The sequence below is a fragment of the Pipistrellus kuhlii genome, unplaced genomic scaffold (genome assembly GCF_014108245.1).
Source record: "Pipistrellus kuhlii isolate mPipKuh1 unplaced genomic scaffold, mPipKuh1.p scaffold_m20_p_20, whole genome shotgun sequence".
NCBI classification, from domain to species: domain Eukaryota; kingdom Metazoa; phylum Chordata; class Mammalia; order Chiroptera; family Vespertilionidae; genus Pipistrellus; species Pipistrellus kuhlii.
In genome coordinates this window covers 3,522,798-3,535,184 of record NW_023425516.1, presented here as the reverse complement: position 1 = coordinate 3,535,184, position 12,387 = coordinate 3,522,798, and the positions used below count along the sequence as shown (strand labels likewise).

The 12,387-nt window shown below is 43.0% G+C and overlaps 1 protein-coding gene across 4 annotated transcripts in view; it reads right to left on the bottom strand.

Annotated features, from left to right (window-relative positions):
• Positions 1 to 12,387, bottom strand: part of MED13L (mediator complex subunit 13L) — a 252,149-nt gene that overhangs the window by 19,783 nt on the left and 219,979 nt on the right. For 2 of the 4 annotated variants that reach the window (XM_045585405.1, XM_036449260.2), the window contains 6 exons: positions 11,060 to 11,997; positions 7,261 to 7,440; positions 6,470 to 6,693; positions 4,153 to 4,345; positions 3,082 to 3,508; positions 1,744 to 1,963 (listed from right to left, as the gene is read on the bottom strand). In XM_045585405.1, the coding sequence (XP_045441361.1) occupies positions 1,744 to 1,963; positions 3,082 to 3,508; positions 4,153 to 4,345; positions 6,470 to 6,693; positions 7,261 to 7,440; positions 11,060 to 11,997 (2,182 nt within the window). Of the gene's footprint in view, positions 1 to 1,743; positions 1,979 to 3,081; positions 3,509 to 4,152; positions 4,346 to 6,469; positions 6,694 to 7,260; positions 7,441 to 11,059; positions 11,998 to 12,387 lie in introns of all 4 variants that reach the window. The other 2 variants (XM_036449257.2, XM_045585406.1) reach the window with 1 other exon arrangement.

Here is a 12,387-nt window from a genome sequence, read left to right as displayed (position 1 = left end):
AACCCAAGCAACTAAGACATTGTTTTCTACCAATTAAATTATAAAATTAAAAACAATTATTATGCCATCAAGCTGTCAAGGGTGCGGTGAAAATGGGCATGCTCACTCATGCTGAAAGAAATGTAAGCAAGTAGAACCTTTTGGGAAAGGAATTTGGCAATGCTTATAATGCTTATCAGATCTATATCTAGGAATCTACTTTAAGAAATGACCTGAAATGTGAGAAAAATATTATACATAAAGATGTTTGTTATGGCTTTATTTATAATAGTGAAAAAGTGGAAGTTAATTAAGTAACTGTACAGGCATGATTAGATAAAGAAGATATACAGTCATGTAAAATGTTGCTTGTGAAAATTTTAAATAACATGAAAAAGTATTAATGAAGAGCATTAAGTACAAAAAAAAAATCTCTATACTAATAAAAGGGTAATATGCAAATGGTCCGGATGCTCTCAACAGGCTGTATGCCCAGCAGGCGTGGGTGGGCGGGAACTTGCAGCTTCGGGGACTTCCATCACCGCCTTCACAATCCATTATCAGGAGGCCTGAGGCCTGGCAGAGGCCTCCGCACAGTTCTGCCCAGTCCACAGACTTTCATGCAGCCCAACCCAGGAGTGGGGTACAGTAGAGGCCTCCATGCACTTGCATTGGGGTCCAGGGGCCTCTGTGTGGCCTGGCCTGGAGGGGGGCCTGGCAGGGGCCTCTGCACAGCAAGGCCTGGGCATCCCCTGGCTCCACGTGGCAAGGCCCGGGGGTCCTGTGGCTCCGTGCACTGCGGAGGCAGGACCCCTGTCTCTGGCCTACCTCTCTGGGGTAATCCATTGAGGAGTCCCGGATGGGTGGGCGGGGCCTACCTCTTTGGGGCAATGGATCATGGGGCTCCTGCACTGTGACAGAGCACAGGCCAGGCTGGGGGACCCACCCCGGAAGTGCAAGAATTTTGTGCACCAGGCCACTAGTCCTATATAATAAAAGGCTAATGTGCAAATTGACCGAATGGCAGAACCACCAGTGGCTCAATGCAGGAGCTGCCCCCTGGTGGTCAGTGAGCTCCCACAGGGGGAGCACCACTCAGCCAGAAGCTGGGCTCATGGCTGGCGAGTACAGTGGTGGTGGCGGAAGACACTCCTGCCTCTGTGGCAGTGGTAAGGATGTCCAATTAACAGCTTAGGCCCACTCCCCACAAAGCCGTCAGTTAGATATTCCCCAAGGGTTCCCGGACTGCAATAGGGCACAGGCCGGGCTGAGGGACTCCCCCCGAAGTGCATGCATTTCGTGCACTGGGCCTCTACTAAGTTATATTAAGTATGATTTCAACTGGGTAAACAAATATACAGAAAGAAAGGCTAAAAATGGTAATGACGGCTGAATCAAAAAGACACAATTATGAATATACTTCCTTTTATATTTTTATGTACTTCAAATTATTTTAAAAAATCATGAACTTGTATTTACTTTCATATACTAAACAACAACAAAGGAAAAAAATAAACTTGTGCCGAAACCGGTTTGGCTCAGTGGATAGAGCCTGCAGACTGAAAGGTCCCAGGTTCGATTCTGGTCAATGGCATGTACATTGGTTGCAGGCATATCCCCAATAGGAGGTGTACAGGAGGCAGCTGATTGATGTTTCTCTCTCATTGATGTTTCTAGCTTTCTATCCCTCTCCCTTCCTCTCTATAAAAAGCAATAAAATATATTTAAACAAAAATAAAATAAAATAAACTTGCAAATACTTACCTGGAGAATGAAAGAATTTCTCATATGCTCAGGTAAATTATCCAGCATCTCTGTGTAGCAGCGCATCAAACTCAACAGCCAAAAGTTTCCAGAGGTAGAGTCTTCCTCTGCAGTGTAGGTGAAGGGGTCCACCATGTAAATGACAACAGCTGGAGGATAGGCTTGGCTGTCTGCGGAGTCAGGCTCCGTGGGAATTCCTATTCTCTCCCTCTCTGTAGCACTGCAGAGAAAGTCACTTATGAGATGCAAAAGTAAACATAAATTATATAAAAATAAAGTCAATTCTAGTGCATATTGACTCCTTGAGCAATGATTTCAGGTGAAATGTAACATTAACATGTGTCATATTACTGAAATAAAGGCAAACCAAGCCAGTTAGCACCCAAGGTAGATATAAATGACAGTAACTGCCTCTAAATGGGACATCTTTTTTTTTCTTATAGCTGTAGTCTACAAAGATATTTTATAATACTATTATATTAACAGTAATAGCTTACTTTTATCCATATATTATATTCATATAACAAAAATGTTAATAGTAATAGCTTACTATTAAGCTAATCTATATATATAAAAGTGTAATATGCAAATAAACCAGATGGTGGAATAACTGGTTGCTATGATGTGCACTGACCAGCAGGGGGCAGATGCTCAATGCAGGAGCTGTCCCCAGCCTGTACGCCCCAATTGCCTGATTGGGACCTGCCAGCCAACCTCTCAGACTTTCCCCACCGGCGGCAGGCTCTGATCACCTGATGGGGAACAGGGAACTGGGAGTGGGTGGTGAAGCCAGCTGTCGGCAGCTGGGGAAGATCACCCCTGATCGCAGGCCAGGCCTAGGGACCCTATCCGTGCAAGAATTTTGTGCGCCAGGCATCTAGTAAGTTTAATAATAAACTAAATAGGTAAGTTAGTTTATAAGAAGTCTCTCTTTTTTTTTAAATATATTTTTATTGATTTCAGAGAGGAAGGAAGAGGGAGAGATAGAAACATCAATGATGAGAGAATCATTGATCGGCTGCCTCCTGCAAGCCCTCTACTGGGGATCAAGCCCACAACCTGAGCATGTACCTACCCTTGACCAGATTCAAACCTGGGATCTTTCAGTTCGCAGGCCAATGCTCTATCCACTGGGCCAAACTGACTAGGGCAAGAAGTCTCATATTTCTTAACACTGATGCTGCTGATTGATAACTTTTACTTTCTCAAGGGAAGAAGAAAATCAGAGACCTTTTCTAGATTTAGAGTCTCTCGAGGTTGACGGGGAGAGAGGGTATAGAAGAAAAGTAGATAAGAGTCCACACGGAAGCCACCCACCTCAAACAATGAGTAACATACCTTTCTTGTCCGTCCTGTGAGGGCTGAGAGGAGCTCTGCCCAGGCTCAGGGTCTCCACCACAGCCTATGTTCCCCTGTGTTCTATCAGCAGAACTGGTCCCAGAGCTGGGGTTCTGCCCTCCAACACTACCACTGAATCCTGACGAGGAGGTAGTGCCTAGCTGGTTAGCGACGGGAGCAGAGGCAGAGGATGAGACTGGTGGCACGCTGGAACCAGATGCAGAACTACTTGCTGCAGGATTCGCAGAACTGCCATTGGAGGTGGGATTAAATGCACCGCCAGTGGAGGGAGCTGCAGATCCTGCATTTGGAGCTAAAGGCCTAGTGTTCCCAGGAGTAGCTTGTCCCTGTGCTGCTGCTGGTGGGGTCTGGTACTTAGGTGGCGTCAACAGGCTGCTATCAAGCTGCAGAGTGGCTAAATAAGGTGCTGAAAGAACATATGCAGAGAGACGACATTAGTGAGGCTCTGCAGTGTTAGACAATCAGAAATTCAGAATGGCCACTTTTAAAAACTAGGCTTTCAGGCTGCAATATTCTGGTTGCAACACCTAAAATGCTATCTCCACACTTGAACACATGCTTATATATTATGCAAAAACAGAAATGGACATAGAAATACTTATACTGAAAAAGAACCTTGCTGGAAAAGAAAGAAAATCATCTATAACATTTTCCTTTCAGACTGAATCCATATGCCATCAATGAAAAATGGGAGACCAGTCATCGTGGTATATTATGCTCTTATGCATATAGGGCTTTACAAGATTCTTAGATTCTCTTGGGAATCTGGGTTAAAATTAAGCAGTTAATCTTAAATCATGGTGTTAAGTTTTTGAACTCTAGAGTAAATTAGATATCTCTGCATTAGGCAATTTTAAATAGTTCTTTTAAAGAATATACATGCACATGAAAATTAGCATTTAAACAGAATGTAAAAATTAGATCTAAATAAACACAGTAATGGACATTAGACAAAATAAATATAATGCTGGACCCTAACAGGTGTGTGTGGGGGTGCAATTTGCTATTTGCTCTCTCAAATTCTACTTTTCCAAATAAACTCCCATTTACCTAGGTGATGGCGGCAAACTTGCGCATAAAGTTTGAGTCTGGAATGATTGTCATTCTCCTCGCTGCTCCACGGCTGGTTAAACCACTCACTCACAAGCTCGTCCGTCAGCTTCTGTGCCACGGTCTTCCCCACACGCATGATCCCATCACGTAGCACTTTGCAGATGGGCTTATGCTGCCCAAGCCTACACATCTGACACCACAAACAAGACCATTACTTATGACAGAATGCATCACCTTGTTCAGCACGTAGTGTTAGTGAGGCACATTCTGTACATACATGTGGAGGCATTTTCCTTTTTCTTTTTAATGTGACCACATGCAACCACACCAACATTATAAACTGGCCCTATTTGGTAATTATCATGTACCCTGCTACTGCTGTATATTTCTCCAAAACCTGGAGCAGCTCCTCTACAGAAAAACAAGTGTTTCTTCTGAAGGAAAAGAAACGTTTCTGCAGCCCAGCCCATTCATTCTTCCAGCCTGAGGAAAAACTGCACAGCGCTACCCAACTGGCTGCTAGGGGTCAAAAAGGAACTAATAGGTCCCTGCCTACTGAGGCTGACCGAGACATCTGTCCACTAAAACCTCTAAAGTAATCCCCACTCAAAACATGTTCCCATAAGATACCATTAAAATGTATGGGCCATCTGTTCGGCTGTTACAGACATTTGGAGATCACTAATAGCGGAGGCCACGGAAGTGCTGATCACTTTTATAAAGTAAATGGTTGTTTTAGCGTGAGATGCTGTTGTCAATTTCCAGGATACTAAATGGCAGATAATTAATATACCTGTCAAAAGTAAACTACTTAACAACTATCTGCTCACCACCTGGAAAGCCCATGTTATTATCCCTTGCTAGAGTTAATGAACTGAAGACTTACAAAGACCCTACAAAATCTTAAGCAGGTATGTGTTGCTGCCAAATGCAAGTTCTTAAGATCTAAAAAGACCTGGCAAGCCTTTTATGTTTTGTAACTTATATGTAGGCTTCCTTCAAGAGAACGGCTGGGCTTTGAAATTGCTTAGACAAGTTTTCTGTGTTAGGGTAAGTATGACTTAATATTATTCTGTATCCATGGGCCAGGCACTGTTTAGAAATTACTGTATCCAAGGGTTTCCTTCAGTGGCTTAATTGATGCCATTACCTAATACGTAGCATCGCCTCATTTCTTTGCAGCAACACATACGTCTACTACTTCATGTGTGCTCATGTTTATAGAAAGTGGATGTTCTGCTATGGAATATTTTTGAAACTCCACTTGGCATCTTATTTAACAACCACATTTGTAATACTTATAATATGCCTGTCACGGTTCTAAACACTTTACAAAATCTCATTAACCAATGTCACCCCAATAAATGTAATAAAAAAAACTTACTCAATTTAATCTTGCCAAATATGATATCAGAAGTATAAAGTACAAAGAACTTAGTGTGTGTGTACTTTGGCAGAAGAAATGTGGTACGTTGTCTTCAAAGACAGACATGATTCTAATTTTTCAAAAGCAACAGGAATTTATGTACTAAATATATAAAATTATCTACCTGGCTGTTACATTATGACGGTGATTACATTCTTAATGTGTATCAAAATTTCAGTATTCAGACGAATGTAGTGTTAAACAAAAGATAACAGGGGCATAATTCATTAAATTTATCTTTTGATTTAGAAACTTTCAAGCTGAACATTTTTATTCAGTTCTGCCCTCCCCACAAAAAGGGTAGCCACGCCTTCTTTTTGCACAGCTCACCCTTTGAACTGCCATTTCCCCTGGTGTACAATCCTCTCAAACCTGTACACATCAATGGGGGAAAGAGCTAACAGGACTTTACGATGTGTGGTAAGGCTGGCAGATAGTCTTCTATATCTAATGAAATATAAAGCAAGATGGGAACGCATTTTATTTTTAAAAAAAACTTTCCAATTTAATTCTTTCCTTCATCTTCCAACTAATTGCAAATTTTCTTTAAGATCTATTTTGAAGATATTTATTCTTTAAGATTAAGTCATAACCATGCCGAAGCCGGTTTGGCTCAGTGGTAGAGCGTCGGTCTGTGGACTGAAAGGTCCCAGGTTCGATTCCGGTCAAGGGCATGTACATTGGTTGCGGGCGTATCCCCGGTGGGGGGTGTGCAAGAGGCAGCTGGTCGATGTTTCTCTCTCATCGACGTTTCTAGCTCTCTATCCCTCTCTCCTCCTCTCTGTAAAAAATCAAAATATATATATATATAAAAAAAAAAAAGATTAAGTCATAACCAGAAACAATCTGAGGACTCATATCAAAGAAATGGTTTCAGGTCTTCCTCACCTCATAGACAGCGCTCAAGTCCCTGAAGAAAGTTTTGGCTCCTTCGAGCAAGGCCTCATTTTCTGGACACACCACAATATAGGCAACATCCCGGTGGCCCCCGTACGGGTCCAATAGCAGCCTCTCCCAAAACGGCAAGGAGAAGGGCGAGATGGTGAGGAAGTCTTTGTCATAGCCTACCAGCAGGGTGGGGATGGGCAGCGGCTCAGGAGACTCTTCTGAACCTAAAACAACAGTGCAGTTTAGGAAGGGGCCTGGGAGTCCGATTCCCACAGCCGAACCATTGGGAAGTTCCTGGTGCCCTCGTCTTAATTCTGGCAGTGGAAATTTCATCGTAGATTGACATGATACTCTTAAAAGTATTCTCCAAAGCCTCTCATTAAATGGTCCCTGATGAACAACTCAATTAAATGAGTCTGAACATGTTCTAATGGTTCAATCGGAGGGCAGAGCAGAAGAAGCTGAAGTTCATTTCCCAGCAGCACTATGTCACTTCCTCTGAGATAAGTGTCATAGTCGGGACCTTGACAAAACCAGTTCAGAAGTTCATCCAAATAAAAATGCCACGAAGACAAGGAAGAGGAGACTAATAAATGCTCTACTTAGGGATTATTTCCCTCATTGACCCTGATTACGCCACCCATGTTTAGAAAGCTTGGCTCCACTACTGACTTTAGGAAAACAAAAATATGAACTCAAGACTATTTTGTCAGGGAAGCAAGGACTTGACTAAAGCTGCTTTCCAGGAGACGGAAAGCGGAGAAGGCATGCGGACAGGGAGGAGACTGTACCGTAGGTGCCCCGGCCTGCCATTTTGTGGAACTGCTGCCAGGTGAGCGGCCCCTGCACATGCTGGATGTTCTCCCAGGTCCTGCCCGTGCGCTTCTTCTGGATGGCGTCTTGGAGAAAGGGCTGCAGGGACAGCAGCATACGGACCACATCCTGGGAGGAGAGCATGCTGATGTCCAGCACTGGAACGGACAGTAAGTGAAAATAAATGGAAATCGTAAAGGAGGACTAGACTGGCACTCTCCTCTTTCTGGCCATCATTTTGGACCTCAGTAATACTCCATGGCAAAGGCATTATTAGTGATAAGAGTCTACTTTTAGTAGACTCTAAAATACTTGACTCAGAGTCAGAAGGAAAGAAATTCTTCTACAGAAGTGGAAAAAGTAATTTATTATTTATTATTGGAAAGAATACAATGGAAAATAGGTTACTCTATATAAGTCAAGTGGTAACGATAGAACTGTTTAAGAGTGGAAAGATGCATAGGCCTGGCTTTTTAAATCATATAAACCTGTTTCCAAGTTGCTTACCAGGAAAGAGAGCTGCAAACATTTCTTAATGAATGTATAAATTTAATTTATAAACATCAATGGTTAGATTATATGATGAGTGAAGATTCTGAAAACTGTAAAATGCTCTTACTATAAAGTATTTTCACAAAATGCATCTTCAGAAAGAAAGCCTTTCCTGCAAGGAGAGGTGCCTGAGAACGTAGCAGAAGCAATGATAAGCCACCTGTACACAGGAAGGGAGGGGACTCGTGGCTTCAGACCGAACACTCTTCCTTCCAAACTGAGCTTTGGATGTTGTAAAGATCCTTTTGAGATACCCAGGTAAAGGAGGGATCTTAACCAGCAATTTAAAAACTTCTGAAACTCTGCAAAACTGCATGCATATGTATATGAACATATGTGCATTTATCCCCAGAAGAGAGGGCCATAATGCTCCCCAAATTCTCAAAACAATCGGACAAACTAAATAATTTTAAGGTGATCAGCTCTCAATCCTGTGTTCCTGACTCTTATTTTTCTCCTATTAGGAAAGGAGCATGGATGAAAATCTAAGATTTACCTACCAAAGAAATCCGAGACAGAGTGCTGAGGGTTCTTAAGACACTTTTAGATTGTGTCCTTACATCAAACATAGTTAGCAAATTGGTGGCCATTGTTATTTTTTTAAATTTTGGAGTAAATCTCTCCAGGAAATTTCACACACAAATCTGGATTTCCAGTTTCTCTTGACAAACTGGGAGACCTGGCAACCCAAGCTGAGATCCACACTCCTGCACAGCCCCCACTGGCTGGAGCGAGGAGCAGCAGCCCCTTCAGACAGTTCTCCACGGTCCCTCCTTGGCTGCCTGCCTGAGGCCGGAGCAATGTTCAAGTCTTTATTCCCAAGCCTGTGCTTCTCTTTTTCTTATAAGTAAAAATAAACAAACAAAAAGCTCAGTAAAGTACTTCTTACTCTATCAAAAGCAGGAAAATGAGAGACTGAGAGGACCAGATTAAAAGCAGACACAGTTCTTTGTGAACCCTAGTCCTGTGCACATAAGATAGAAAGTGTGCTGTGGAAGGACACACTTCAGGTCATTGCATTTTGCAAATCTGGCTCCCCACATCAATCATTTACATGACCTGTCTGCTACATCCAAGCATCTGAATTTGGAACCCACACCTTCCCTACCATAAAAGGTGCTATTTTTCATATGCACAGATGATACTACTGTTCCTCCCACACAGACTGCTTTTCTGTCTGAAGGCCACTATCTAGTTAAAAGGAACTACCAAGATAATCATCCACATTTCTTTAGGAGAAAGACTGCACTTCCTTCATAAATCCATCCAACAGACACTAATTAAAGGTCTGATAAGTATAAGGCACTGTGCTTAAACCCAAGCAGTCATAAAAATAAATATGACTTGAACACTTCCTTAGGAGTTTCCACTTTCAGAAGTCTCCCTGCTTAACCTGCTCAGAAAACACCTGCCATTCCCTACTCCACTGAACTCTGTCCTCTGAACATTCTTTTATTATTCCAGAGATCACTTTAAGACGCTCATATAACCTTCTCCCTGTAGCACTGAGCAGGGTCAGAAGCAGGGTCCCCGTTTCATCATGTAACCCGCCAGCCTGGCCTCTGTCCCTCCCCCATTCTACAGAACCAGCTCTCACTATGGGTACACGACTGTCCTTACCTTAAAAGCTCAGCTGCACCTTAATGCTTGTTGACCACTTTCTTTCTTGAAATGTGGTGACTTGGCAGACTTCACCAAAGCCTGCCCCGGCCTCATTCTGTGCTCTCCTCCTCAGGGAGCTTCCCTCTTCCCCTGTGCCCCTGGCATCATCTGTATGGCCCACTACTCTCTCCTGAGCTCCAGGCCCAGCAACTCCCAAATGTCTACTTCACATCTTTATCTCAAATCGGTCTTTACAACTTCCCAAACTCCATTTATGAACTTACTCCTCAGACCTGGTCTTCCTGCAGTCCACCTGCCTATCTGAATGACACCACTCTGTTCAGGTATACAAGTCACAGACCTGGGTATCATCTTTAAGATTTTGCTCTCTCCGAACCCCCAAATTCAACCTAGTACCAAGTCCTGCAGTACTACTTCCTAAACATCTTTTTAATGCTTCCACTTCTTTTGTGTTTTCTTTGCTAGAACACTGTTTCTTATCTGGTCTACTACATTCCCCTCCTAGTTTCCCCAAATCCATTCTGCCATTTTCTAAACCACAGCCCACATTAGGGTCAGAGTACATATTCTTTTTTTTAACACAAATCTGATGTCAATATTGCTTCATAAAACCAATTAGTAACTTGTTAGGATTCTATGAATGAAGACCCAACCCCTAGCATGTTTCTAAAGGTTCATAGTCATCTAGCCCCTGCTGGCCTCTGTTCGGCTCTATAAAGGCCCACGCTCTGTAAAACTCTGGGTCTTCACATTCGCCACTCCTGCTGGGACACAATTCCTTGTTTCCTATCCTCTTTGCCCAGTTAATTTATACTCATGGTTGAGATCTCAAGTGTTACTACTTCTTCAAAGAAGTCTTCCTCCAGCCCAGAGTTCCTCTCCCCCTCCATGCTTTCGCCACTTGTAATGTTTAGTGATAATATTATTTCATTAATGTACATTATCCAAAATAGATTAGAAACTTCCGAGGGCAGGTACCTTATCTCTTTCAGTCAACATTTTATTCCCCAGAATGCACCAGGTTATTGATAATGAATGCATAAGGGAAGGAGAGAGCAAGTTGCTTGACACTCTTAAAGCTCAATTCAAAAAATGTTTGTCAACTGTAGCTTTAATAGAAGAGCCAGTGACATGACCAGTAACCACAGGACAAAGTAAAATGTGATCACTGTTACAAGAGAGAAAATACTGAGAAAACAGAGGAAGAAGAAAATGACCTGTAATTGGGTAGAAGACTATATGGAAGAAGTAGCATGAAAACTTGACCTAGAAGAGTGAGTGGGTTTAAACATGAAAGACTGTGCAAATTATATTCTTGATGACTTTGATACTCAGCAGTCACAGGCTTCCAATATGAAATGCCTCTGTGAATTAATAGAGGAAATTTCCACAAAGCAAGTATTCCTCTCCAAAGGTGTTTCAATATAAAGCATTCCCTTAGTCCTTAAATTTAGAATGATATCAACATAGCGCTCACTTTAGCTATCTTATTTTTTAAGAAATGAAATTCAAAATTTTGTCAGAGAAAAGGTAAAGTAAGCGTGTAAGCCACCATCACGCCAAGCTCGTTCCCAAAGGGCATCACTATTCTGGGACACCTACCGTTGCTATGAGGCCAAGAGTGCACAGTGGCACTTCTCACCAGCGCTTCGTCCACTTTCCCCCCGGTGGGATTATCCACATACTGCCGCCCCTGCTCCAAGGCGTTAAAGCATTCCGTCCAGTAATCGTTATTGTCTGCTTGCACCCGGTCATAACTCCAGCTTACGCAGGGAAGAGTTTGGCGATTGTGAGAGGAAATGTAGTCCAGGAAACTCAGTGAAGCAAAAGGTTGTGTGTGTTGATTCTGGAGGAGGAGGAGAAGGCTTATAGGTGGCTCCTGGGGTTTTCTGGCTGCCTCCATCTGAGGAAGGAAGGTGGTCTGACACATCATTAAGCGCCTCTCGGCAGCCTGACCAATATCAGAATTCTTCCCAAAAATATCCAACTCATCTTCCAGGAAGAGTCCCGAATTGTAACCAAGTTTGCGATTCATGATCGCACTGAACCCACAGGTACAGCGGTACTGGTCCTCGTTGGAAGAATCGGGGATGTAAAGCCCGACATCTGCCCCTTTGATGTTCATGTTGCAGGCACAGATGCAACAGCTGTCAAAGTTTCTGTCTTTAAAGATGTTCATCACAGAATCAGAGAGAATCAGGGTGACATAGAGACTGTGGGCTTCTGGAATTGGTTGCATGGTGGCAGGCTCCACAGAGTTAAGGGGCCGCGTGGTAGAAGGGGTAGAGGCTGGTGACCCCTGATCGGTGCTGTCATATTTAACAGACCCTTGACCACTGGCAGTACCCCCACCTCTCGGAGTTCTTGGGGTCCTGGGGGTTCGTGGCGTGGGGACAGAGAAGCGAGGGGTTGCTGGCGATGGCAGAACTCCTGCTCCACTGTTGCTGGCTGGGGCAGCACTGTTCAGCGTCACTGGTGTGTTCATCTGGGGTGTGTTCAGATAGTCTGGGTCTGCTAGGCTCCCGACGCTAGGCACATTGCTGCAACACACACACAGCATCAAGTGAGAACAAAGGCAGGGCGCAGAAGCTGGAATGCACGGCTATCACCCTGACCTGGCCTGTGCATTTTTTATCATTTATGTATTTATCTTTTGGTGTATTCAACTTTCTCTTTAAAAAAAAAAAAAGGATTCAAAGGAGTCAGTGCAGTATGAGAGAAAGCAAAAAATGAGGAATGAAGAAAAAAATCAATACGGCACTTTCCTTCTACTCGTTCCATATTAAAGCAATCCTCATCTAAATCTTTTGAGGAAACTTTTAGTATTTTTACAGAAAACACAATGCTGGATTTGGTCAATGTAATTCTGAAAAACTGTAACTACTAAATGGAACTTGAACATGAGTTCAAGTACTAAATTAGCTAGAAAA